Source organism: Andrographis paniculata, unplaced genomic scaffold (genome assembly GCF_009805555.1).
Source record: "Andrographis paniculata isolate CXL003 unplaced genomic scaffold, ASM980555v1 Contig79END, whole genome shotgun sequence".
Classification (NCBI taxonomy): domain Eukaryota; kingdom Viridiplantae; phylum Streptophyta; class Magnoliopsida; order Lamiales; family Acanthaceae; genus Andrographis; species Andrographis paniculata.
The window spans coordinates 911,146-938,304 of record NW_026137616.1 but is presented as its reverse complement, the minus strand read 5'-3'; the positions used below and the strand labels follow the sequence as shown (position 1 = coordinate 938,304).

The window sequence follows — 27,159 nt, the reverse complement described above, 5'->3', positions numbered from 1 at the left end:
TATTTCAAATATTAGTAATGGGCCCAACTGTTGTACCCCAAATATGACTAATTATTATATATTTAAGACAAAATCATTGTATTACAAGTCACTTTGGATGCATGTTACCATTTTAAATAAGTCTTCTCTATCATAATTATCTAATTATATGAATTATATTATCGAATTTAATTTGCATATTATTAAGGAACAGAAACATTCTTACTTTTTACTTGCCTAAAAACTTCTTTGAAATTATCTTCTATAATAAATATTTGGTACAATATAAATATTCCCTCCGTCCACAAACTAATGTCCTACTTTCCTATTTTGAATATCTAATAATTATCGTCCTCTTTTTATTTTTACACACAAAAATTACTTTTTTTACCCTTACTTTATTTACTCTTTCATTTTCTATATGACAAATTTGCAATTTTATAACAAAAATCCTAATTACCTAAAAATACGTATAAATATCAAATATGACATTAAAAAATGGACAGAGAGAGTCTTTGTTATAATATAGATATACTTTCAATGTAATATTGCGTATAAACAATATAATTTCGACGTACTATATTAAATAACAAATATATCATTAATAAATATTAAAAAAAAAGGTAATTTAGAAGGCTTAAAAATTTCAATTTCAAAGTTAAAATGAAAATAATATTAAAACATTCTAAAATACAGTGAAACAGAGCAGCAAACCTCAAGGATTTATTTTTCTAAAAAGAATTATGATTAATTTCTGTCTTGGGTCCCGCAAATGAATATTTTATTATTAATATTTACATTATATATAAATTGCAAAATCGAGACAAGTTTTAAGCAGACGGAACCCTGTCGACCTCTTTCTCTCTCTAAAACCTCTTCTCTAAAATCACTCCCTCAAAATTTCGATCGAAAACTCTGAATTGGATCCTGAATCCGTTCTTCCCTGTAATCTAGGGTTCCCATTTCAATTTCGGCGGGTAAAGAAGCAAGAATCTTTCCCCAACTTTCTTCTGGTTGGTGTACAGATTCCCTTTTCTTGTGTTCTCCGATCCGCGGGTAAGTTTCCGTTTCCTGATTCTTGCGAAATTCTAGATTTTTGAGGCGGTGCTCCTGAAATCGATCTAGTTTTAAATACAGGGGCTTGCGTGCGTTATCGGGATTGTGGTGCGGTGTAAGTCATGACGATTCCAGATTCATCGGGGTATAACTACATGATGGAGAATGGGTCGATAGAGTTGCCATGCAAGCCAGAGGAGGAGAAGAGGATTGTTCGCGAACTGAATGACAAAGCCGAATCTAATTTGCGGGAGGGGGATTTGTACTACGTCATCTCTAGCAAGTAAAATTTTTCTTCTTTTTAATGATTGTTTCTCGTAGTTAATTTAGTAATCTTAGTTTTATGTTTATATTGTGATAGAATTTGTTCTCTTATGATTTCGTTTATTTGTCTATATGGACGGTGGAATGAATAGTTTTTAAGTGGGTATCAAGGCGAAGCTATTTCTAAGTTTGAGTATGATTTTTGGCCTGCATCATGTTACTGTGATTATTGTGAAATCATCTGTGTTTTTCTTTTGTAATTTTAAGAAGTTCCAATTGTGGGGATTATGTAGATGGGTTTTGAATCTTATCTAGAGAAATAGCAACATAAGTACATTTTGGTGGTTGATTGGTTTCCTGGAAGTTCTCATTCCCCCTAGCTGTCAATTAGAAGTAAAGCTGTTTCATGAGCGTGACTGAGATTTCTTTCTTGCTTCTTTAGTTTCTTCAGGTGCTAAAATGTTCTTTTATCTGCCTCTTGCTTGTACAAGAGTCCTCTTGGGCAAGGGAAAAGGAGATCTGGAGGATATATTGATGCTTTTTTTCCTCTTTCACATCCTATTTAAATAATCAACAGATTAATTTTGATCTTCCAAGGCATTCTTCTTTTATATAAGATTACAGGAGATATGTTATTACTTCTTTTGTCTCAGTTATATGCACATGGAAGCATTGCCCAATTTAATCAATTTGTCACACACACACATATATCTTGAAGGTTATTTGTACTTAGTTGTGAAGTCTAAATAATCTCGGCACGTTAGTTTTAAATTACTGTGTAGTTTTTATTCTCTTTGGGTTGAAATTTTGAGCTGCTTATTAGGTTATTTATTTATAATTCTCTATTATTAGGCAATTTACTCTAGTAATTGTCAGATGCAAGGTTCGGTATACTAGTTCATATTCAATCCTTTCTTTTGACTTTTTAATAACCAGACATATGTGTATATATGTAAATGTGCTGTTATGCAACTCTCTCAGGTGGTTCATGGCCTGGCAGAGGTACACAGGGCAAGTAGAAGGTTCATATCCATTTGAAGATCGTTCGGATGAAACCCAATCACTACTGCCATCAAATTCAGATTATAGGCCTGGAATGATTGATAACACTGACATTATTGTGACTGGAGGGGATAAGGATGATGACCCTCAGATTGTAATGGTCTTGAATGAAGGGCCAGATTATGTATTAATTCCTCAGGAGGTTTGGGAGAAGCTCCATAAATGGTAAATGGTGTAATTGATAGTTTAAACTTTTGATTTTGTCCACTTCAATGTATAGCTACTTCATAGATCCCCGGAATGAAGTTCAGTGTGCAAAGAATCAAATTTTGATTAATACTTTTGTAATCGAATTCATTAAATATTCTATTCAAGATCATTCCTCAACTGCAGTCTTCAACATGTTTATTGACTCTGATAATTCTCTTTGTTGGAAATGTGCATCTATATTCTGCCTGCTGTGTTCACATAGGGAAAAGGCCTTCTGTTACTTTTTGGTCTGGGTTATTGCATACTATCCGTAAAGCTTATTTCTTGATTTTCAGGTACAAAGGAGGGCCGGCATTGCCACGGAAGGTGATCTCAGTTGGGGATAAACAGAAGCAGTTAGTGGTGGAAGTCTTTCCCCTGTGTTTCAGGCTAATTGATTCCAGAGACCAGAGCGAGCGGACTTTAAGATTGAGCAAAAAGGTAACAGAGAACCCTTCTTTAAGATATGATCAATTATGGATGATATATTGCATTAAAGAAGAGATATTTTCTTACAATTGTACATTTATAACATGGTAGACGTTATTTTCCAAGTGTGTCAACAATGTTATTTTACTCTACTGCATCAGTGCTTGATGCATGATATTGTAAACTCTTTTATATTTTATTTGTGCACATCACCTATTATTTAACATATGTAAGTGCTTTTTACTTAATTACTATTTTGTGTGGTTGGTATAGATTGTTGAAGAAGTGATGTTTGTTTACCTTGGCTACTTGTTGATTTATAAATTGTTGAAAGTTATCTTGAGAGTATGTTAGCATTTTAAATTGTCATCCTTTATCAGTTCTGGACATGCTTTTGTTTTGCCTCAAGTAATTTTTATTCTTAAGAACGTGTAAGGTCACTTATGTTTGTATAATTGCATTGTTCACTTACTGTTTGGATAGAATTGAGCTTTTTGACATTTTCTTAACCTGTCAATATTGGAGCTTAGTTTTATTATTTAGAAAATAGAAATATCTTTAATATTGTTCAGAGAAGCTGCCCTTGATGGCTTGATCTGACTTTTCATTTTCTTATTCTTGTTATAACCATTAAAAAAGAAAATTGTTCTTATTGATTTATTTTATTTTATAATATGAATTCACATGCTCTCTGATTCTGATTTCAGGTTACTTTGCATGATCTTTATGTAAAAGTGTGCCATCTTAAAGGTTTAAGTCTCGATGAGGTTTGTTTATGCGCAACACTTTCATTGTTTATTTTAATCTTCGTGGTGAGAACATTGTAGATGCATTCTATCTTTTATTGACAGGTTCACATATGGGACTACTTCGGTGAAAGGAAGCAAAGTATATTAACTCCTTCAAGCCAATTTCTTGGGGAGACTAATTTGCAGATGAATCAATCGGTAAGCTCATGCTGCCTTGTTTGTATCAGAAATTTTGAAACTAATTGTATCTTCAATACCTTAATTTGTGTGGTGACTTTGGTATGTTGTTATTGATTTTTCCAGCAGATTAATTCATATTATGATTGAAAAGTAAATATATACTTTGGTGCTTGGGATTACGTGGTTATTTTGATAAGGCTTTCTTTACGGCTCTGTTTTTGCCACTTATTTGGTTGAACTTGGATACTTTTCTTATAAACTATTTGCATAGCTCATTTCACTTGTACTTATTATCTTTTTGTAGATTCTTCTTGAGGTGCGAACTAATGGATATGGGATGGATTCGACTGGGAATGGTCTAGCCCTCGTACCAGTGGAACCAGCGAGATCACCATTTTCAATTGCTGGTGGACCAACCATGTCAAATGGAAATTCAACTGGCTTTAGCTCCAACACTTACCATCAAAGCATTGCTTCTTCTACATTTGGGAACTTGGAGGATGGACATGATGGTTTGAACCCTGGAACAAGAGGGGAGAGGGCAGGTCTTGCAGGATTGCAGAATTTGGGAAATACTTGTTTCATGAATAGCGCTGTTCAGTGTTTAGTCCATACAGCGCCACTGGTTGAGTACTTCTTGCAAGATTACAGTGAGGAGATCAACAGAGAAAACCCTTTGGGACTACGTGTAATTACTCTTTTCTACCTGCTTTGCAAGGTTCCTTTCCATGAGGATTTTGCATTTGGTATCCTAATCATGATTTTGATCTGACAGGGAGAGCTTGCAGTTTCATTTGGGGAGTTGTTGAGGAAACTGTGGTCATCTGGCCGATCTCCAGTTGCCCCACGTGCATTTAAGGGAAAACTTGCTCGTTTTGCTCCCCAGTTTAGTGGGTACAATCAGCATGATGCACAGGTTAGTTCTATGCCTAACTGAATCTGGTGTAAGTGATACATGCAGTTTTGTTTAACATCACTCAAACCGTGGCTAGAAAAACCTTGTTGGGACTTCCGTACTCTTGTTTGCCTCCTTGCTTTCAGTCTGTTGATACTGTATGCATGAATTCACCTTTTCATACAAAAAAAATTTAACTTTGATCTTTACGATGCTCAACATTTATTGTTTATATATTTGTCCCATTAGGAGCTCCTTTCGTTCTTGCTTGATGGGTTGCATGAAGATTTAAATCGTGTGGCAGACAAGCCATATATTGAAACAAAGGATTCTGATGGTCGGCCTGATGAGGAAGTTGCTGATGAATTTTGGAGATACTTCAAGGCCAGAAATGATTCAATAATCATAGATATCTGCGAGGTGAATCATTTGCATGATTTACTCAGTCATACGGCTCTATACATTCATCTCTATACTTCATATTCCATTTTTCCTTGTAACACTTATAGACGGTATTGTATTTAAAAAGAGTGGCTATTTGCTTTTAGATAGAAAATGTGAGATGAACAGATTTTGAGAGCTACTGCTGTGGCCTTATAAGCACAAGTTTTAATAAGAAACGGAAAAAAGAAATAAACAATTTTGTTCTACTATTGGTCAACTGATAATGATGGATTGTATTTTCTAAGCCCTCTTTGATTTGCTCTCTACCTAGAGATGTATATGTATTTTCTATGTACCATTAAGAGATTATGTTGTCGTTCTTGTTGATTAATTACTTCTACATAAAGAAATTTGGTTTTGGATATAATTCCTATAGTATTTCGTTGAATGTACTAATGGTAGGGAAATTTGACAGGGCCAATACAAATCAACACTGGTTTGCCCTGTTTGCAGCAAGATTTCAATTACATTTGATCCCTTTAATTGTCTGTCCTTGCCTCTTCCGTCGACAGCTACTAGGTCGATGACAGTAACAGTATTTTATGGTGACGGAAGTGGGCTTCCTATGCCATTCACTGTTACTGTTCTGAAGCAAGGATGCTGCAAGGATCTCAACCAGGCATTGGCTATCGCTTGCTGTTTACGCAGCGATGAATACTTGCTCCTCGCTGAGGTAGATTTTAATTTACCTTTGTTTATCTATTCACGTTGGTATCAGTATTGTTTCAGTTTTGTACAATTACCCCTGTTTATCTGAAATCTTTGTACTTTTTATCTGTTAGGTCTATGAACACCGTGTGTATAGGTACCTAGAGAAACCATCTGAACCTTTAGCTACGACCAAGGATGATGAGCATATTGTTGCATACAGGCTCCCTAAAAAGGAGGGAAATTCAATAAGACTTGAGATTTCTCATCGATATGAGGATATGTGAGTTACTTTTTTCATTGTGAGATAAATTGGATTAGTGTCATTTTCAATTTATTGCATGAATAATACTAGTTTATTATTATTATTATTATTATTATTATTATTATTATTATTATTAGTATTAGTATTAATATTAGTATTATGGACTCCCTGACAATGTTAAGCCATATTTCAGTGAAAGGAAGCTTTTCCTAACTCCGCTAGTTACTATCTTGGAAGACATACAATCTGGAGATGATATTGACCTTGCCGTTAGCAGAGTGCTCTCCCCTCTAAGAAAAAAGACTTTTGTTGCTACATTAAGGAGTCATCAAAGTGGACAAAATGGATCTGATATGAATGCCATGGAAGAGGAAACAATCAGCTCGCACGCCCAACAGGGACAGGCCATCTGCTCAATCGAAGAAATTGGGCCACAGGCAATGAGCAGTGGGGGGTGGTCCTTCCGTCTCTGTATTACTGATGACAAGGGTTATGGTTGCAGGCCTATAGCAAAAGATACACCCATTAAAGCTGGCCCTGTAATTAAAGTCATGCTCGACTGGACTGACAAGGAGCATGAATTATATGATTCAAGCTATTTGAAGGACCTTCCTGAGGTTCACAAGTCAGGAATTCTTGCCAAGAAAACCAAGCAGGAGGCCATATCTCTATTTTCTTGTTTGGATGCATTTCTAAAAGAGGAGCCTCTTGGTCCTGACGATATGTGGTATAGTAGATTCCCTGAAATGTTGTTCGACTGCAATTGTCTTAATTGTATGTTTTAATTTTCTGACCTTATTTTGGCATTCTTACATATGATTGATTGCAGGTATTGTCCTAGGTGCAAGGAATTTAGACAAGCAAGTAAAAAGTTGGATTTATGGAGGTTGCCGGATGTACTTGTTTTTCACTTGAAAAGATTCTCGTATAGCAGATGGCTGAAAAATAAACTTGACACATTTGTTAATTTCCCTATTCATAATCTTGATTTGAATAAATATGTGAGGAGCAAGGGCGCATCTGAAGGCTCACATGTTTATGAGCTCTATGCCGTCAGCAACCACTATGGTGGCCTTGCGGGCGGACACTATTCTGCTTATTGTAAGGTAATTAATTGTTTATATGCCAAATATGTATTTAGTATTTTACCCACAGGAATGAGTTTCCTGCATTCCCTCCCACCAATTCTTTTGCCTGAAAGTTCCTATGAAACTCTAATTTTATTTTCTTTTCTTGCAGTTAATTGATGAAAACAAGTGGTACCATTTTGACGATTCTCATGTTTCTCCTGTAAATGAGTCTGAGATAAAGACATCTGCTGCTTATGTTCTCTTCTACCAAAGAGTTAAATCTAACTCAGGTGGAGCAGTGGGCGAGGCATCAGGTCATATGGCATCTTAAAAGTCTCAAGCTGCTTCTGCTAATTTTACATTATATGGTCCATTCATATGCTATGCTCTTGGTTAATAAATGGAGTTTTTGTCGATATGGCATGGCACTTTTGCCCGGCAGCAGCATCAAAGTCGCTGTAGCAGTGGTTATGATATTACAGTTTGTTGAAGAGGGATCGTAGAACTGTGGGTTTCAAGGAAGAAACGACGGTTTACTATTTGAATGCTGCAATTTTTTGTAGGAAAGCTGTAAGTGTTGGATGGCCATTTTAAGTGTTCTAGAGCTATCATCAATCATGTCAATTGTTTTCTTGATGCACCTGGTGTTGTACTAATTTGGTTGCTGTTCCTTGGTTTCATACTTGTCTGTGAATTCATTGGTGGAACTTAATTCTGCCCTACCTAATCGAACATAATGTTGTGTAATGTTGATGCTTTATTACATCAATTATTTTGGACAATATCAGGCACTATGTAGTCTCCCATTTTCAATAATTTGTAGGATCCATTTCTCCACTAACATGATGATAGTAACAGACAAGAAGCACACAACAGCAAATCCAGCAAGATATGATTCCTTTTACCTGTTACAATAATATTCATACATCAGTAATGTCTAAAGACAACAAGACGCCATATTCAACAGGCAAAAAAATTACAGAGGGGAAAAGCAATACACCATTGCCAGCCTAAAAGTGATATCAATCCACAATCCTTCATCTTTGTCATATCCTACTAGACAGAAAGTCCTTGCATACTAACTACTTTCAGACATTTCTACAGGTGCAGGATTAGGATTTCATCACAACTTTAATCTCATTGAAAGTGCAGTGCTGTAGGCTAGAACAATGAAAGATCAGAGGATATGATGAAAAGTGGAACACTTTATTGTGAAGATGCAAAAGGAATAATAGAGAATGCGCCTTTTCCAGCCCCCGGGGGGCTCGGCAACTCCTCTCCCGTCCCCAGTCAATCCCTTTTCGGATTCCTGGATTCAATCAGAGTCGCAGCGCAAGAATAATTGATGCCATTATGCACACCATGGACAAGAGTCTTTGGAAAGGAAGCTTCTCCTGAAGTTCAGACAGGACATAAGGCACAAAATTAATGTTGTTTACTGAGAGACTAATACAATGTAGCATGATCAATTGAATATGGCATCTAGAAAACCCGAATAACTTTTTCGTATCTAGAACACAAGACAATTGCATCCTAACAAATTTTGAAACAAAATATGTTTACAAACAATCATAAACCCTTTGAACACTGGCTAAAGTATGCATTCTCTTTTCCAGAAAAGAACCGACTGAGTGACTTATGCACCAAAAGTTTCTCTAAAGGATGAGCCAATGTCTCATTAATCTTATTTCAACCCTAACTTTCTTCACTCATACTCCAGCAACATTTGACATTAATTGAAGCCAGCTAGTGATCCCACAACTGGTTAACAATGCCAAATTTTGCTGGGCTGGAAATTCTTGCCTGTATCAGAACAAGAAATGGCAGAAATGGATGGTGGGTGTGGGGATGCTGAACCAGTTTCTTCACATGGGGGGTTAGTTGAGCAATAACATATATCTTAAATGTGCAGCTAAAACAAGACAAGTATTTCAAAACATAAATAAATGCACATATGTATTAATGACTGTGCTCATTTAAGTAATTCCCTCACCCCAAGAAGTTAACAAATTCAGGGAAATGGTTAACTGTGCCTGTCCCTGCTACATTGTTTATTCAATTCTTTCCTATCGATTGGAGACCAGCATTTAATTTTTTCACCTAAGCACGCAATTTTTGTTCCAAATCCCAACGGTTATCTGCTATTCAAGTTCAATCACCGGCGCCGGCGCACATATCATGCATAAAAGTAACGCCATTAAGAAGTGCAAGAATCAGTAGGAGTTGCTCAAGAAAGGACTTACTGCGTCGTCGGCGGTGATGGACAAGTACCCGTCGGGGGAATCTACCGCCGGCATCAAGACCGGCGGCGTCTTCCCGTAGGAGCTCCCGTCGGAGCTCGACGGCGAGTTCGTACTCGCCAAGCCACTCACGTTGAACCCTAGATTGTATACCGGCGTTCCGTCGGGCTTGAAGAGCCCGAAGTTCCTCTCCGAAGTCGGGCCGGGCTTCTGATTCTCGTTGAAGAGAGCGAACAAGTAAATGTTGAGATTCAAATTGGGGCGCATCGGCGTTCCCTTCTTCTCCGATATGAGCTTTAGCAAGTTGCTGTTGTACGTCTTGGCGTTTTCCGGCGTCGCTCCGGGCTCGTCGGCGTCCCCCCGCGACGGCCAGCCCGTCTCGGAGATCTGCAGGCAGACATTTTTGTAGCCGAGCTTGTCCAGAGCGGATTGGACGGCGTCGATTTGGGCGTGGAACATGTTGTCGTAATGCAGGCCGGAGCCGGAGTCGACGATCCCGGAGCCCTCGAAGAGCACGAAATTCAAGGAAATCTGCTTGGGATCGGCCTTGTAGGCGAAGAAGGGGTAGGCATTGATGAGGAAGGGGGAGCCTACTCTGTTGTTGAAATCGAGAATGCAGGAGAGCTTCTGGGCGAGATCCTTGCGGAAGACGCCGGCGGAGGGGGGATAGGAGACGTCGAGAATCCCCAAATTGTGGGCGGTGGTGACGGCGACCTGGTTGTGGAGGTTGCAGGAGACGAGGGCGGCGTGGATGTTCTCCATGGCGGGGAGGAGGTGGGAGGAGAGGGAGGAGTCGTTGAAGGTGAGGACCTCGTTGCCGATGGAGATGGAGGTGATTTTGGTGGCGGGGAGGTAGCACTGGACGTTGGACTTGACCCAGGCCTGGGCTTGCTTGGGGTCGTTCATGGAGGACAAGTACTCGTTGCCCAAGCCGACGATGAACTCGACGCCGGTGTTGGCGAAGGCCTTGAGGACGCGGGGGTCGGCGTCGTAGAGCTTGATTCGGGTGGCGCCGATGGATTTGACGAGGGGGACGACGGATTCCGGGTGGGGGAGGTTGTTGGCGATCTGGCCGTAGTTGATGCCCAGGCCGGAGGAGTCCGCCGTCAGGAAGAAGAGAGCTGAGACTGCAATGGAATGGAATGGAATGGAGAGGAAGACATTCATCATACATACACATGAGTCATTGTTAGTTAGATCACAATTAGTGAAGCAGAAGAAAGTACCTGAGACGAGGAGCAGTGTGGAGCGAGGGAGTGAGAGTGGAGCGAGCTCCATTGCTGTGCTGTGCTGTGAGTGTGAATTGGACAGGAGGAGGATGACGATAGAAGAAAGAGAGACAGAGAGACAGAGAGAGCCAACAAGGAAGAAGAGAAGGGATGATAGAATTGGAATCCACGGCTGTAACCAAGTGTTGATAATGCGAACTCACACTCACACTCACACTCACACTCACACTCACTAATTAATTAATTATTTAATCATTTATATTTGAACGTTGACCATGTGCTCAATCATTATTATTACCGCTTGTAAATGTACACACACACACACACACACAACTTGGTGTATTCATATCATTCATGGGAATGGCCGAACGGGCATTCCATCTGATCTAATTATCCACTCATCTCAACTCAACTCAACTCGTATAAATTCAATCCTATTATTATTAATAATAAGGGAAGAATTTAAGCAAGATTATCTTCAATCCATTCATGATCGATCAAATATTACTTTATACACAGAAAGATGAATGAATAATAGAGCAATTCTGGATGATTGCCGTCAGTAAGTAGGACCTGATCTGATCTGAGATGAAATAGAGTTAGGTGTATGTGTTTACTATTTACTACGTAAGTGTAAGTGGATGGATGGATGGATTCCTAATTTTTCATATACTTTGTGTTCCAACAAGGATTCCGACAAACTTCACGTGGCCTTCTTCCCTTCCCTTCCCCTTTTCATCCAGCTGTGCGGTCCCTGTGCTACCCTACCCCATCCGCCTTCTTTCTCATCTTTTTACCACCTTCTCTCTCACCTATGCTAATAATACTAATAATTTTAACATTCACATTCACAGTGACACAATAATCCAAATGGATGCAAGTCCTAATGTATATACTATTTTCTAACATATTACTCACTCCATTAACTAATAAATTAAGTTGGTGAGTTTCATCACTTACTAAATTTTGTCACGCTATTAAAATACTAGCATTCGATTCTGATCCTGATCCTGATTTTAAATTAGTTTTACTCGAAACTTGCTTTCACTGACCTCTGATAGGTGTTTCTGGCATGCAATTTTTATTATTATTATAAGAGATTCAGTCAATCTTTATTTACAAATAAAGAAGTAAATATACTCTTACAGTTGTACCAAAAGAAGCAGCACAAGTAACTTTATATGCTAGTAACTCTAGATCTATCTGCATAGGAAAGATTCAGGTTATTACAGTAATCTAAATTCCATGTAATTTGAAAACCACAATACAATACACAGGTAGAAAATGATGTATGTCACCAACCACATTTATAGATATTTTCTTTCCATTCAATTTTCCTCTCATTGACTGCTAAGCATTTAAATAATATGATGCTCTTCCAACGGCTCTTTGGCCAGCTGCAATTATTTATATTTTTTATGACTTGTGCTAGTGCAGCTGTTTTTCGTGTATGTGACAAATTGATCATTTCTATGAACGAGTAAGGCTCCCATGAAAAAAAGTTATGCTGCTCAAAATGTCATGCATATTGTATCAGTTTTCAATTTCTCATAAATAGTACGACTAAAAGATTCAAGACAAAACCTCATCATAAGCTGGACAACTAATTGGTCCCCCAAAGCAATTGATTCATTGATTGAAATATTATTCCTGTAAAGATGTTACTGATTCTCTTCACCAACGAAATTATAACTGACTTTTGTATAGAGGATTATCTGCATTCAAGGAGTCGCGACATTCTCCTTTGCGAGTGGCGCGATTTCTTCACCATCAATACCGGGTTCGTTTCCTGCCACGGCCAGGCTTAGCAGCACGGATTCCCACTTCTTTGCAGGGCCCTACGTGATTGAAAATTTTATTAAGAAATGAATTTAGAGTCTTGTGCACACTGTATGTTTTGGGATCAAAATTAAGCATAGATGTACCTTCCATGAGAAATCTTGTGACATGCAATTTTTTATCATCTCTGCGAAGGCAGGAGTTCCATGGACAGCAAGAGCTTTGGAAACACCGTTTGCTACCTTCAGCACGTCTTCGGGGTCAACAGTGTCACACTGTTTGCAAGAAAACAACATTACTACTCTTGAAAAAATTCTGAAATTAGTTATAAAGACCACAGCAGCAGCATATTAGGTTGTGTTTACTTCATCTAATAAAATAATCTTCATGTGTTGATTAACACATGATCGTTATTTTATCATATGAACTAAACACCTCCTTAGATGATAAATACTAACATTGACATTAAATTCTCCCATATGGAATCCAGTGTATCCTTCTTTGACTGTGTCGACTAGGCCACCGGTTGAAGCACATATGGGAATCTGGTTCAAGAGGTTGCACATTAGGTTAGGATGCTTGAAATGATATTAACAGCAGTAGTTTGTATGGAGGTGCCTTACGGTTCCATATCTCATGGCATGTAACTGGATAAGGCCGCATGGTTCGAATCTACTTGGAATCAACATATAATCAGCACCAGCAATTATGGAGTGTGCCAAGGGGACGCTGAATTTTGCCACTCCTCTTGCTTTATCAGGATAAGAATCCTCAAGCATATCAATCTGGTCCTCAAATTGCTTCTTGCCGGTTCCCTGAAATAAACATCGGATCATTTCAATGTAACAGCACTGGATTTTCTGATGCAACCATATTACTGGGACAGATCCATTTCTTACTACTTACAAGGATTATTATCTGCACATTCTTTTCAATAAACCTAGGTATGGCAGCAGCAAGAATGTCTGATCCTTTCTGCTCTTCAAGTCTGCCGATAAATCCAATGACAGGGATGTTCTTGTCCACAGGCAATCCCAGTGCTGCTTGAAGTGCTTCCTTCAAAATGGGCTTAGCATCCATTACCTGAAACAAAAATCTAGATATGTAAACATATCCCTTACTCATATAAAGCAAGATTCAAATATTCTCATATCTCAATTTTGTAAGCAAGGAATGTAGTCTTACAGTGTTGATGTCGTAGTGACAATCAATGTGTTTATCAGTAGTTGGACTCCACTCTTGGACGTCCATTCCATTTTCAATGCCAGTTATAGAAACATCGCGGATGAAGTTATTCAATTCAACTCCCTTTGCATCACCAGAGACCAATTCCTGAGCGTAGTATGGGCTCACAGTTAGAAGCCTATGTGATTCTAAAATTCCAGCCTTCATCCAGTTAATTTTCCTCCCGGAAACCGGCTTATCGTACCTGCATTAGTAATTGAGGGCCAAAATCCCCAAAAAAATTAGCCACCAAGTAGAAGTTGTGATTGTTTCTTTATTACATAGTGGTTGTCATACCCATCCATGAAATCAAAAGAACTTTTGTACTCATCAGGCAAATTGAGATGCTGGAAGTCAGAGAATGCAAATCTTCCTTGATAGGCAATGTTGTGGATGCAGAAGGCAACCTATCAAGAATAAAGACAAAATTAGGATTCAAAATGCCTTATATCAATTACTAGTTGACCCAAAAAACAGAAGTACACATCACTGAATTTTGCTTACCTTGGCACTTGAGTATATTCCTCTGGATTGATACATAGACTTAAGGTAGCAAGGAAGTATCGCGGTGTGCCAGTCATTAGCGACAAAGATCACATCCTCACCTGAGAATGAAATGGAACATAAGGCGGTGTTCTTAAAAACAAAATAATTAGGAAGAGATTCAAAACTCCACAGATACCATATGGTCCTGAGAAGTGTTTGCTGCAGTTCAGATTCAAGAGCCTGGGAGCCTCCAGAGCAGCCTGAAATAAACATGCAAATCTCGTGTACAATCCAAATAAACTAAAATGATGAAGAAGAATAAACAGTTGCACTGTTATGAATACTAGCAGCAAGTTCCTTCAGGGTTTAAAATGTTAGTTGAAGCTCACCTGGCACAATAAGCTGAACCGAAGCTGGTTATCGTCGTAATCTACTCCAGGTTGAGGACCATATATCTTTGATTTAGTTGGCCCCCATACCTTAAGACATACAAAGTTATACGCTCATAAAGTTCTTGAAAAGTAACCGAATGATTAAACTCAGATCTAAATCTATCTAATGAACCATTTTGTACCTTCTCCAGGAACATGGGGTGATCAACAAAAACACGATCAACTCCACGCTTGTAGCAGTGGAAAAATCTAACTGTCTCGTACCTATCTCCAACTTTTACCTGTAATGTAAACATTAGAACAGAACTTCACAGGGGAACAATTGAGATTAAGCACTAGTTGCAAAAAAGAGTTAACCTCAACAACCACACCAGTATCCCAAGCATCCTTATACTGGTCATAGCGTGGTGACACAGTCATCACCCTGTGTCCATTTGCCTGGAAAATGAGCAAATGATTCAGATCAGTGACGCGTAATAGCAACAACTTAGCAAGTAATTCTAAAATGAGCAAATGATTGATAATGCTTACAGCCATAGCTGGAGGTAATCCTCCAAGAACATCACCAAGCCCGCCAGTTTTGCTCCATGGACCACACTCTGCTGCCACAAAACATATTCTCATCCCAGCTCCACAAATAATCTTCCCTGGTGCCTTATGACTCTCAGATTTGGTTGGCATGCTCCTAGACTGTTTTACAGTCATTTTCACATTGCTTTTCATTTGAAGCATATCAACATTGTTTATTTTTCTCAAGCCATTGTGACTTAGGGATAGGTTCCTCTTCCCAGTGTGGACCAAATTAATTTTGGAATCCTGTAGAATCATCCCTCCGCGTGCATGCGTCACAAGGTTTGAACATGTTAAAGTTTCCATGGTCGACACCTGATTTTTTCAAAAACAAGTTAACGAATGACAGCGGGTGAAAATAATTTTCAGTTCGTAAAAAGGAGATCTGCACCTAAAATCCATCTCCTATAAAAATTACAATCCATGACTATTAGGATCATCGACTGCTTCTAATCACAATCTATCGTTTCAAAGAGAGAATTAAAATAGATACGCTCGAAATCAAAATTTTGGGATAATACACCAAAATGTCTAAATGCAGTGATCATCACAGATCCAGCTGAGATATGTGATCAACAGACATAACCAAACCCAATTTCATCGATTGCTGCAACTAATTTTCCAAACCAACTGTCAGTACTACACGCACTATTTCACTCCAAATCCACTGAGAAACACGAATTCCAGGGAAAGAAATAAAACAAAAATAATTTCTATCAACTATCAAATCACAAAGAAAATCCCCGACTTCTGTTCAGCAGTCACCACTCATTGCACCAACAAACTACGTACACAGCAGTCTCAACCAATAACCATTTCCTCCGAAACCAAAACCATAGGCCACAGCCAACGCCAAATGAAACCGTCCCATGCTACAACACCCAAAAGCCGATTTCTCCATGCACCAACCACGATCAAGAAACAAAACAGCAAAAAATAAAAATAAAAATGCGAGGCGATCGTAACACTGGTAACGGCGGGTTTACCGGTCAATAGAGGAGAAGGCGTACGTCCGATCGAGAACAGAGAGAGAGAGAGGCGAGCTCTGTCTCCGTGCGTGATCCGAAGGGCAGCAAATGATTAGCTTGGTAGTGAGCTTAGCAGCCTCTCCGGTATTTGTAGTGTAGAGCAGCACAAAGGAATGGGCTCGAACATGCGACACGTGTCGCGACAAGAGTGGGGGAGACGGGCCCACCTAGGTACTGAGTTTACCGTTTCAGGCAAATGAATCGGCCCATCAACGATCCACCATGTGGAGTGGGCCCCACTCCCTCACTGGAGGGTGAGGCTCGGTCACGTGAATCTGCGAGATATTTGATAACATAGATAAATATGGAAACTATTGTCCTAAAAAAAATAATGTAATATTTTATTGCAGAAATAATTCACGGCTGGATTTGAAGCAGTGTTTGGAGTGGACCTGGTTTGTGTCACTGTCACTGTAATAATAAGTTAAAAAATTGTATGGCACCATTAACTTGATTTTCTTTCTGTGGTTACGGTGCGAAATTAACAGTGTGTTTAATTTTTCAAATACCAATCAAATATGGAAAATGTCTAAACAGTATATATTATTTACATTAATATAATAAAAATACATTCACTGAATAAATAGTTCTGTAATAATTTCCTTAAATAATAGTATGTATAGACTTTTGATAGGTATTTTTTTTAGATAGCTATTTGAAAAATCATCAAAAGTAACTGCCGGTTTATTTATATCCAAATAAGAAATCATCATAAATATATATGAAGGGTGTGTTTGTTTGGTAGATTTCCCCTTATTTCTACTGTTCACCAAATTTAATATAGTTATATATCTATGCATATCCCATTATATTACTATTTTAATTCAAAATTTTATTATTTAAATTATAATTCAAAATCCAAATCTCCACAGCCATTTAAAATTTTTTATCTGTGTATATATAGCATACTTGGCCACTACTAATTCACCAGTTGATCTACAAAAATTTCCGGGACTTTGGGATTTACATAATATTTATGGCAAGTGAATTGAGACAATCCCCAAGATATATTTCTGGTTTATGGATGATTTAATGATGGTTTGTTGCTAGTTTGGAGGCAAATGAAATCGGTACATGTGTTTAGTGCTTTGTGCAACTACAACAACAGTTCTCACTTCTCATTAAAAATTATTAACCTGACGCTTTTGTTAATTTGAATGTACTGATAAGATAAGGCATGGAACAAAGGTATCACATCACCAAAACACAATTCCCAAAAATCTTGGTAAGATGGATTCACAGATTCTAAAGCGACGGATAGGAACAAGGTCCATAATCAAATGGGGGTGTACCAAGAAACAAAAAATAAATAAATAAAAGTGAGAGAGAGAGAGATGTATGTATCAAAGAAATGAATGATGAACAATCATATGTCACAATAAGGCTAGCAATTGATCTGTTCAGAAATACTAGACAGACAATCTACACACTTAGCAGGGTTAATGGTCAAGAAGAAAACATAACAAAACAGCACATGAGGCATTGCAAAAAGATCTGTAATTGAATCCTCATTCATGTCTTCAATATAAGAAATCATGAATGAAAAAGATTTTCATCCTAGTACACACACATACACACATCACAAGCAAGTTGTAGAACAATTGGAGCCCATATTATCTACCTCAACAAAAAGGATCAGAAATCAAGAAAGAATAATGCACAAGCACACAAACCACATCCATATTCGCCGTAAAGTTAAAAATCCAACACCATGCTTTCCATTTACATAGTTCTTTATCAAGGAATACACGAATTAAGTCCAAGACACCAAATTTCAACTTTGCATATTTCCATGAGTTGGTTGATTGATTCTAAATTATACATTAAATCAACCTTCAACACTAACCAGACAATACCAAGAAACCAAATATTGTCAATATCCCAACAAATATTGCGTCAGTACCATTCCAATCCAACTTCTCATACACTCCATAATGAAAATATAAATCCTTTTTAGTTCTACAGTTCTAGCTTAACAGGGCAAAAAATCTTGCGCCAAATTATATGCCCTAAGGCCCAAAACAAATTCTTTTTGCCATATAGGAAAGAATGTGAATCACATAATACTTGTAAAAGTTGAAATGGAAGAATTACAGTAAAATTGCACACAAGTGTGATCCAATGTCAAGACTCAAGATACAATTAGATAAAACCCATGGGGATATATAACCTGGAAAAATACCATCCACGAGCACAACAGCGTAGAAAACCTAGATGAATGAATGATCAGATCAAAACACGCCGCAAATGACAAGCACAGACGGTAAAATCCTTGTCCTCGCTTGCGCATAAATTACTCTAAAAAACAAAACTAGATGCACGCAAAATCAATCCAATCGCACGCTCCTCCTCGACCAGAATGAAGTGACAACAAATCGGCCTTCACCTGTGCGCCGTGACGAGTGTCTCGATGAATCTTAACCCATCGAACCTCGGAGCGTACTTCTCCTTCCCCGCACCCTCCGAAATCACTTGTTTACCCTTGAAAAAAAAAACGAAAAATCAATATCACCACAATATATATATAATTTTTTGAGGTTTATATTATATCAATCGAGGATCCGAGCAGCACCTTATCTGCGCGAGAGTCGCAAGCGACCTGGCGATCACCGGAGGTGACGACGACGGTGGATGCGGCAACCACAGACGCGACAAGAGCACAGGTTCCTTTCATCTCTCCGGTGTCGTGAGATCAGAAGAATTAGAGCGGCGACAGCGACTGTACGTGAAGAACAAGCAGCAGGCGACGGTGGCGAGATCAAGTCGCTGGATCTCGGCTCCTAAATTTTGCCTCTACCTCTGCGTCTCCGGCAGCGTCGCTTTTTCGCGTCTTTAAAAGCGCGTGTTTGGGCAAGCCACAACCACAAGATTTGAAAGTCAAAATGTATACGTATTGGGTTAATTTATTTGTAGCCAGCCAATAGCCCAATAGGCAATAAGCGCTGAACAATAATTAAATACACAGCTGCAACCCGTCGCATAAAACACGCTTTCTGGCTGTCTAAGTTGTCATTAATAAAGGGGCAAATAAAAATCGCATTTCCATTAAACAATGAATCGAGTAAATTACAATTTAGGAAATTAATTAATTTGAAATTTATCTGCGAGGAAATATGATTGTGTTCAACGAACCAGTGTGTTTCTTTGGCAAGTTTGAAAAAAAATTGTTTTAGAATTCCTATTAAAATAATATTTGATGTCATATAAAATTAATGCATATTTTTATATACTCTTTTCTTATAAATTGAAAAAATATTTTTTATCATTTTGATATATCTTAGCTAAAACAATATAATTTTTTTTCTATTATAAAATGGTTACTCTAATACTAAAATATTTTTAATTTTTATTTAAATTACACTACTCTCGTCCCAAACCGTAAGATTATTGGTTTTGTCCTTTTATTTAAATGTGATATTTGACCAGAGAAAATTTCGCTTAGGACTTTAAAAACTCGACAATCTATTGACTTGGATAAATTATTATGGATAATAGATATTAAATTTTTATTAATTTACTTCATGATTTATTTACAAAATACTAATTTACAATCTGCGTGTTTATGAGTTGTGACAAACACAATTAGAATTTTACAAGTCCATAAAATATTGTATTATTGCTCTTTTGAAGAGAAAAGTATTAAGTAAAAAAAAAAAAATAGTTACGACAGAGAGAATATTGCAATAGCAATAGTCTGTCTGGATCATACAACACAATATAAAGTGTACATGTTATCTTTAAAGAGTGATAGAAAGTGGACAACTAAAATAATGCATTTGAGTCTCAAGTATTCATCCAAGAACAGAAACAATGTCTGTATCCCAAGCATATACTATCAATTTTCAACCATATTTGCAACTTAAATCTCAAATTCACCTTTACTCAGTGGTTTGGTACTTCAAACGAAATCATTATCATGTCTCTGGTTTTACTTTCATATCTCCATTTGGAAGCATGTTCTGTGGCTGTGCAGATTGTCTTGTCTCCTGCATACATCACAATTAGTTCAAAACTCACAAAACCTTCACTCGGTTTTCAGATCAATAAACATAAAGATAAACTAGTATTTATTGGCATAATAGCAACAGGGGTTTATAAATTTGGTCCTACCCTCCAATAAGACGTCCAACTTTTATTTCATCTGTTGCAATAAAACTTGTGCATATAGATTCCAACGAGTACAAGAGTTTTCAAATCAATCATACATTGCATTCTCACATTTCTTAAAGCAGCAGCAAATGAAATGTGTGATAGAAATTATGCCCTAAGCTTTTGATAGCAAATTGGACCTATGTTGTGATTTTCTTTCATTGAACAAGTTTTCTTGCAGCATAAATATTTCAAGAATCATTAATCCACTGTACTCAAAACACTCAACCATCAGCTATATGAAAATGCTTATGATCATCACATATATGGTTAGCATATCCATACAACAATAGAAAAGTTGGGGCATTGGCAAAGCAAATTTAGAGACACTCACAGTTGCAGATGCTGCCCGAATGTCCCTGTAAGATTCAACTTCATCAGGAAATGTCTGCTCCAGTTCCTCAAGAAGATGCTTTCGCAAGGCCTGCATTCAAATGAGAATCATACAATTACTCATTTTATGTACAAGACAATATGGTTCTTATGGTTAATATTCTTAGGCTCGGAGACAGAAAAAGAATCTGATGTTCAAGAGAGAATTAATAAAACAATGACACAAAAAAAATAAAATCACAAGCCAATGTAGTCTGAGAGATAATGCTAATATGTGAACTAATGAGACGAAAACACCTCATAAATAAATTAAAAAAAAGAAGGATTTCATAGAAGTGAAGACTAACTATTATCCCTTACCTTGAAAGCATCTGTTTTCCCTTTGGTAATTTGGTTCTTGGCAATGCAACCATTCAACATATCTCGTGTGAATTCATCAGGATTCTTCCCATCATCTATCAAACTTCATTCCAACTCATAAATGCAAAATCCGTTGTATGGATAAATGAATACCTTCTCGTAATCGTAATAATCAGCTAAAATGTGCTTCAGAAAATAGCTTTCTATATCACGAACAAACTTACTTGAGAACCTCCATGGGAATCTGAATGTTACACTTCCCCGCTAATCTTGTCATGTTATCCAGTTCCATAACCAAATTATTCCTTTTATTCCAACACAAGAGCGAAGAATTATATAAATAAATCATAGTAAAAAAAAAAAAATACTAATCATGTTAGAACATCAAGCCCCTGGGAAACTGATTCAAATAATCAATTTCCCAAAAAAAACTAGTGTTAATAAAGATAAAAAAAAAATCAAATTAAATACGCATAAATCAATTACATGCGCTGGAGGAGAGGAAGTTGAGAGGCGACGTTGTAGGAGGAGACGGTAAGGTAGAGCTGATGAAGGAGGCCCAGCGTCTTCTGGATCGAATTTATTACTTGAGCCAAGTTTTGCTTAGAATCGTCAATAGGTGTTGCGGCAGCCGAAAAATCCGTCGGCGATGCGTATTGTGAGGCTATGATTCCATTCCCACCGCCTCCTCCGATTACCGCCGCCGTTTTGTTGGCCTGAGACGGATCCATACCTTTCTCGAGAAATCAGCTGGAACTCGACCGCAGTCTTTCGAACTTCTTAAATCCAAACATTGGAAAGAAATCCTTTTTAGTAACTAAGGGTCTGTTTGTTTTGGAATTTTGATTTTGAGTTGAATATAAAATTAATTTTTATTATAATATAAAAAAATAAAAAATAAAAAATTGATTTAATATTTTTTTTTAAAAAAAAGGAATGAACAATCTATTTAAAATTCAATTTCAAGATAAATATGTCCTAAATGAAAACACAATTGTGACTCAACTCAATTTATATAGGTCAAATTTAAAATTACATATTTTAAAATATTCCTTCTAGAATTTTAAATCAAAGTAATTTACAACATATACCGGTAAAGTTTATACATATATTTTATCAACTTTTGGGTCAATCTTTCTTTATATTTAGTGTCAAATATCCGACTTTGTAAAAACAAATAGAAGCACATTATTATGCGTGTCAAATTAAGGTTGCGTAATATGGTTCGGAAGTGTTGCTTAGTATACTATCAAATACTATTAAATATAAATATATAATTTAATATAATATTATATGATTAACAAGGCAACATAGTTCAAATTCAGAGAGCAGACCAGATCGACAGGCAAGTTCCAACACACCCAGATTAGATTAAGAAGACGATCCACTAATATGATACTTGATCTGAATTCATCCTTATTATAATTATTCATTAATAGTGTTCTTGATCAGTTGAGGCTGATCACGATCTGCCTTAGCATCTCAAAGATTGTCCATCCTCGCCAGGGCCTTCTCAAAGAGTGCCCATTTCTGCTCGAGAGTGCCGTTATATCCGACCGACATCCTAATCAGCCCCGGCGAGATCCCCGTCTGCGTCTTCTCCGCCTCGCTCAGCTCGCTGCTCGTGCTGCTACCCGAGCACGACATCAGCGTCTCATAGTACCCCAAGCTCACCGCCATGAACCCGAACTGTGTGCTGTTCTGCAGGACCGTCATCAGCCCGTACGCCGTCTCCTCCGACCCCATGTCCAGGCAGAGCACCCCGCCGTAGCCGTAGTCTGGGTTCGCCATTGACTTCAGAAGGCCGTGGTCCGGATGATCCTCCAGCCCCGGATAGATGACTTTGAGGCCGAGCTTCTTCATTCGCGCTGCGTACACCATCGCCCGCCGGCAGTGCTCCTTCATCCTTAGACCTAAGTGCGGCAGCCGCTCCGAGATCTCGAAGGCTACCTTCGGGTTCATCGTCGGGCCCAGGAGCATTAGCGCGCCCTGCTGCATATCCATCATCGAGTTCACTAGCCCCGCCCGCCCACACACTGCACCTGTTTTGTCGTAATGGATTAGAATTAATCAAATAACAAAGAAAATACAAATTTACATAGTTCACGCAGAACATATAACAAACAGAAACAGAAAACAAATTTATTAATTCAAATAAATGAAAAGAATACATCAAACAGACTCGGCCTAATATGAATTCAAAAGCCCAACAATGCATACCTTCGGGCCGAGAGCCATTCTGCCCCTAGACCCCCGACTCGCTAATCGATCAGTGAAACCCCATAAAAACTCAGCAAAGTGATAAATCAGATTTAAAGCATATCAAACATGCTTAATATTATTATTGATACTTCCTTTGTCCTGTAAGTAAATATCAATTTGTTTTTTTAGACGGAATTTAAGATATATTAATATTATATTGATATATAATAAAAATAAAATAAAAATTATTAAGAAAAAAAATATATTAATGATATTAAAAGACGTCTAGTCTAAAAGTTAAATTTACCGTAAAGTACTGTTAATAAATTAAAACATACACATTTAATGCTTATTATATATATCACGACAGGTGACTATCGCGTGTCACATTCAATTACGGTCACTTTTGTAGCTACATTATAGAAATTTTGTGCAATTGAAATATACTCCTTATTGAAAGCGATCTTTTTGCTTTCTGTATTGTTGTTTCGTAGAGGACAAATGGTGATTACTAGATGTGATGTGACAGATTTAGGACACGTGTAGGGTTGAGATCGGGTGGTACCTGCGATAACGTCGGCCCCACCGCTGATGTACTTAGAAATGCTGTGAATGACGACGTCGGCGCCGAGTCTCGCCGGCGACACCACCATCGGAGCAAACGTGTTGTCGACCACCGCCGTGACCCCCTTATCGTGCGCTATCCTGCACAGCTCCGGCACGTTAGCCACCGTCAGCGTGGGGTTCGACATCGTCTCGAAGTAGAGGACCTTGGTCCTGCCCTCGACGATGGCCGTACGGACCATCTCGTGGTCCCTTATGTCCACAAACGACGTCGTTATGTTGCAGGCTCGGGGGAGGAAGTGCGTGAGGAGCGCGTGGGTGCCGCCGTAGACGGTGGAGGCGGCCACCACGTGCCCGCCGGAGCTGCAGAGCTGGAGGAGGACAGCGGATATGGCGGACATGCCGGAGGAGGTGCAGTAGGCCGCCTCGGTGCCTTCCATGGCGGCCATGAGACGGCCGAGGTTCAGGACGGTGGGGTTGAAGTGGCGGCTGTAGAGGAAGAAATCGCGGTCGGGGCCGAGCTCTCCGGTGAACATCCGGCCTAGGGTTTCCGGCTCCATGACTGTGAAGGTAGCGGAGGCCTCGATCGACATGTTGACGCCGCCGTGCTCGCCGAACTCGTGGCGGGCGCTGGCTAGCGCCGCCGCCGGATCCAAGTACTCAAGGTCATGCGAATTGGTGATGAGTTGCTGCTTTTTAGCGGAGGAAATCTGGTCGTCGGGATTCGAGCGCTTCCGGCCGGCGACGTCAAGGGTTTCGTCCGCCATGAATGTGGCTAGAGATTTCGTAACTGATAACCTAATTGGGTGAAAAATGATAAATGTTATGAATTTATTTGAACATTACCTTATATACAAAAATATATTATTCAGAAAATATATATCTAATTAACAAGAAAAAAATTTGTTTGTTTGTGCATGATTAAGGAAGGAATTTAATATGCAGTTAGACACGGTACTCTTCTTTTACCATTTTTTGATAAAAAAAAAAAGAAAAAATTAATTAATTTTGATTTATTAATTATTATATTTATATTTAGTTTTATATTTTAAATATTATATGTAATTATTTTTAAAATATTCAGCTACAATATTGTTGCCTTTACTTAATGAAAAATTTCAATTATTCAAAGGCCCCTAACGTGTACTCCCATGGCAGGCGCCTCAGAGGTGCCAAGGAACAATTAGCTCGAACCTCAGTGTATAGAACATGAGGCTATCGCGAAGCTTGTTCGATAAATCTATGGTGATCCTCGATACTTACTTGTTCATCCGCACTATAAGAGGCACTTCTTAGGTTGCGCATTCATGGAAAAATCTTAATTTATGTTGATATGTCTTAAATTTAGTTTGCTAATTCGCTAAATTTTTACTGGGGTTTCGCTGAGATATGCAATATTGGACTTTTTGAATTCGTATTGGATTGAGCTATCTGATGCATTCTCTTAATTTATTTAAATAAATTTAGAGATATACAATTTAGATTAATCTATATCATAAATCAATATCTATAATCTGTAATCTAGCCGTCATAAATAAATCTGTTATCCATTTTTGCTCGTGGACGTAGATAACACATTGTTGGTAAACTCTTCTTTATATTTCTGTTTGTTATTCGATTATTAATCTTAATCCGTTATAATATTGTACATTTGATCCATCTTTTGCACATTTGAATCTTGTTTCCATCACCGATCTAATTTTCCAATGTCTCAATTCGACTCGATTCAATTTACCTTAGAGATTCGACACAAGTTTAGTTGATTTCTTAGAGAAGTCAAAAAATTCATCAAATTTTTTTTACCACCTTAATTTGCCAAACCGGTGGAAATAATATTTGCAACAAAATAATAATAATAAAATTATGACAACATATATCAAATTTGACAAGACACTAATCTTTTTTTCATTAATTAATAACCGGCGGCTTTACCATTACTCCATCATACGGTCTTTATAAATACAAATTATCCATCCTTGTCGTCTTCCACTATTTCTATGCGCATTAATTTTGTATTTTGTCGTTCCTTCAAAATTACTATTATTTTATGTAACGCCCAAAAAAACACAAAAACAAAATATCTCTTCAATAAAAATAAACGGACTGCATTTTTTTGCTATATATATATATATGTATATAAATGCATATTTCAACATTATTAAATTACATGCTGTCAATACGCTGTCGTTTATGCAGCAAAAACCATTGGCCGGCCGCCGCCGCAACTCTCCCTCGTCGGTCCACGTTTTGCTTCTCCAAAAACCGTGTGCTGTGCTCCCATGGATTTCTTCGAATCTGTTGTCCTCTCCATTCCTAAATAAATACATGAGGCTACCTAGTATCCAATCATTACATATAATCAAAATTAAAATTGATCGAAACTGGGTAGAGCAAAATGTGCTGCGGGTTCCAGGAAGACGAACGGGATCGATTGAAGATCAGAGCCTTCTCGGCTCAATTACCGGCGACGGCGACGTCGATGTCGCCGTCAATGGCGGATCTCCCCGATTCACTGACGCTCTATTACCTCCCTCGGATCAACGGGAGTCTAATTGAGATAAATGGGTCGAGTATCCGACCCGATTCCCCCGCATTCGTGACGCTGCACCGCCTCTGCTCGGAGGACGGCGGCGGAGCCGCCGTGTACGGTAGCCGGGAAAGAGTGGCGGTCTGTGAAGGGGTGAGTTTCGAGATCTACGCGTGGGACGCCAAAGTGCTGAGGGGGATTTTCCGGCGGGATGGGGTCGGGGAGAGGTGGAAGTTGGAGTGCAAGGTGGACGACGCCGTCGAGGTGTCGGTGGCGGCTGAGGGGGAGGCGGCGGTGGTGACGGAGAAGGTGGGGATGGTGCGGCGGCGGTGGCGGCCGACGAGGAGGAAGCCGTGCTGCGAATTGGAGGAGATTCCAGAGCAGAGAGGGGAGGGTTCGGATGCTTGCCGGTGCCACGAGTGCGGCGGCGATCAGGGCGGTTCCGACGCCGGAGATTGCGAGATTACGGCGGCGGCGGCGGCGGAGAGCGTGGGGTGGGCCGTGGATGTGGGGATTTGGGTCGTGTGCCTTGGTGTAGGCTATTGGGCCTCCAAGAAATTTAGGACAAGGAAATTATTTGCGTTGTAAACTTGTACATACAATAAAATGAAATTTAGTATTGTAAAAAAAGTTAATTTAATTTAATCGACGAATCAATAGAAAAAAAAGCTTAGAATAATTTCCATTTCCACAATAGCCAGTGTCACGTGCCGTAAGGCGTGGCATCATCTCAGGCACACAATCCGTGTGGTAGTAAGTAGTGCGAGTATTTATCGTAATTTTTATTAGTCTTGACTTGACCACAGTAGATATCATTACCAGCTTAATTAACTTATAATTACTTTT

At 38.5% G+C, this 27,159-nt stretch overlaps 6 protein-coding genes and 1 long non-coding RNA gene across 7 annotated transcripts; 2 read left to right on the top strand and 5 right to left on the bottom strand.

The window, feature by feature from the left end:
* The first annotated feature begins 817 nt into the window (after nucleotides 1-817).
* On the top strand, nucleotides 818-7,977 carry LOC127240657 (ubiquitin carboxyl-terminal hydrolase 9-like). The gene is made up of 14 exons (XM_051259456.1): nucleotides 818-1,035; nucleotides 1,117-1,318; nucleotides 2,281-2,526; nucleotides 2,847-2,991; nucleotides 3,687-3,746; nucleotides 3,831-3,926; nucleotides 4,213-4,596; nucleotides 4,684-4,824; nucleotides 5,053-5,223; nucleotides 5,663-5,920; nucleotides 6,030-6,178; nucleotides 6,354-6,887; nucleotides 6,990-7,266; nucleotides 7,400-7,977. The coding sequence occupies exons 2-14, from the start codon at nucleotides 1,158-1,160 to the stop codon at nucleotides 7,559-7,561; spliced, it is 2,784 nt and encodes a 927-aa protein (XP_051115413.1). The 5' UTR covers nucleotides 818-1,035; nucleotides 1,117-1,157; the 3' UTR covers nucleotides 7,562-7,977.
* A 133-nt stretch (nucleotides 7,978-8,110) lies between these two features.
* On the bottom strand, nucleotides 8,111-10,919 carry LOC127240660 (glucan endo-1,3-beta-glucosidase 11-like). Its single transcript, XM_051259458.1, has 3 exons — nucleotides 10,697-10,919; nucleotides 9,474-10,597; nucleotides 8,111-8,624 (listed from the first exon to the last, which is right to left on the bottom strand). The coding sequence occupies exons 1-3, from the start codon at nucleotides 10,746-10,748 to the stop codon at nucleotides 8,550-8,552; spliced, it is 1,251 nt and encodes a 416-aa protein (XP_051115415.1). The 5' UTR covers nucleotides 10,749-10,919; the 3' UTR covers nucleotides 8,111-8,549.
* Nucleotides 10,920-12,323: 1,404 nt separating this feature from the next.
* On the bottom strand, nucleotides 12,324-16,433 carry LOC127240659 (granule-bound starch synthase 1, chloroplastic/amyloplastic-like). The gene is made up of 14 exons (XM_051259457.1): nucleotides 16,137-16,433; nucleotides 15,112-15,465; nucleotides 14,938-15,018; nucleotides 14,763-14,861; nucleotides 14,578-14,667; nucleotides 14,385-14,448; nucleotides 14,207-14,307; nucleotides 14,000-14,109; nucleotides 13,664-13,907; nucleotides 13,385-13,561; nucleotides 13,102-13,293; nucleotides 12,937-13,023; nucleotides 12,625-12,753; nucleotides 12,324-12,537 (listed from the first exon to the last, which is right to left on the bottom strand). Exons 2-14 carry the CDS (start codon nucleotides 15,454-15,456, stop codon nucleotides 12,421-12,423), a joined length of 1,836 nt encoding a protein of 611 aa, XP_051115414.1. The 5' UTR covers nucleotides 15,457-15,465; nucleotides 16,137-16,433; the 3' UTR covers nucleotides 12,324-12,420.
* A 1,821-nt stretch (nucleotides 16,434-18,254) lies between these two features.
* Nucleotides 18,255-19,541, bottom strand: LOC127240661 (uncharacterized). Its single transcript, XR_007836349.1, has 2 exons — nucleotides 18,751-19,541; nucleotides 18,255-18,659 (listed from the first exon to the last, which is right to left on the bottom strand). It is a non-coding gene; the product is annotated as an uncharacterized LOC127240661 (long non-coding RNA).
* A 313-nt stretch (nucleotides 19,542-19,854) lies between these two features.
* Nucleotides 19,855-21,844, bottom strand: LOC127240105 (mediator of RNA polymerase II transcription subunit 10b-like). The gene is made up of 5 exons (XM_051258574.1): nucleotides 21,507-21,844; nucleotides 21,245-21,325; nucleotides 21,021-21,123; nucleotides 20,662-20,751; nucleotides 19,855-20,164 (listed from the first exon to the last, which is right to left on the bottom strand). Exons 1-5 carry the CDS (start codon nucleotides 21,749-21,751, stop codon nucleotides 20,093-20,095), a joined length of 591 nt encoding a protein of 196 aa, XP_051114531.1. The 5' UTR covers nucleotides 21,752-21,844; the 3' UTR covers nucleotides 19,855-20,092.
* Nucleotides 21,845-22,279: 435 nt separating this feature from the next.
* On the bottom strand, nucleotides 22,280-24,614 carry LOC127240277 (methionine gamma-lyase-like). The gene is made up of 2 exons (XM_051258847.1): nucleotides 23,788-24,614; nucleotides 22,280-23,062 (listed from the first exon to the last, which is right to left on the bottom strand). Exons 1-2 carry the CDS (start codon nucleotides 24,551-24,553, stop codon nucleotides 22,503-22,505), a joined length of 1,326 nt encoding a protein of 441 aa, XP_051114804.1. The 5' UTR covers nucleotides 24,554-24,614; the 3' UTR covers nucleotides 22,280-22,502.
* A 1,454-nt stretch (nucleotides 24,615-26,068) lies between these two features.
* On the top strand, nucleotides 26,069-27,105 carry LOC127240279 (uncharacterized). The gene has a single exon (XM_051258851.1). It carries the CDS (start codon nucleotides 26,182-26,184, stop codon nucleotides 26,899-26,901), a length of 720 nt encoding a protein of 239 aa, XP_051114808.1. The 5' UTR covers nucleotides 26,069-26,181; the 3' UTR covers nucleotides 26,902-27,105.
* Nucleotides 27,106-27,159: the final 54 nt, after the last annotated feature.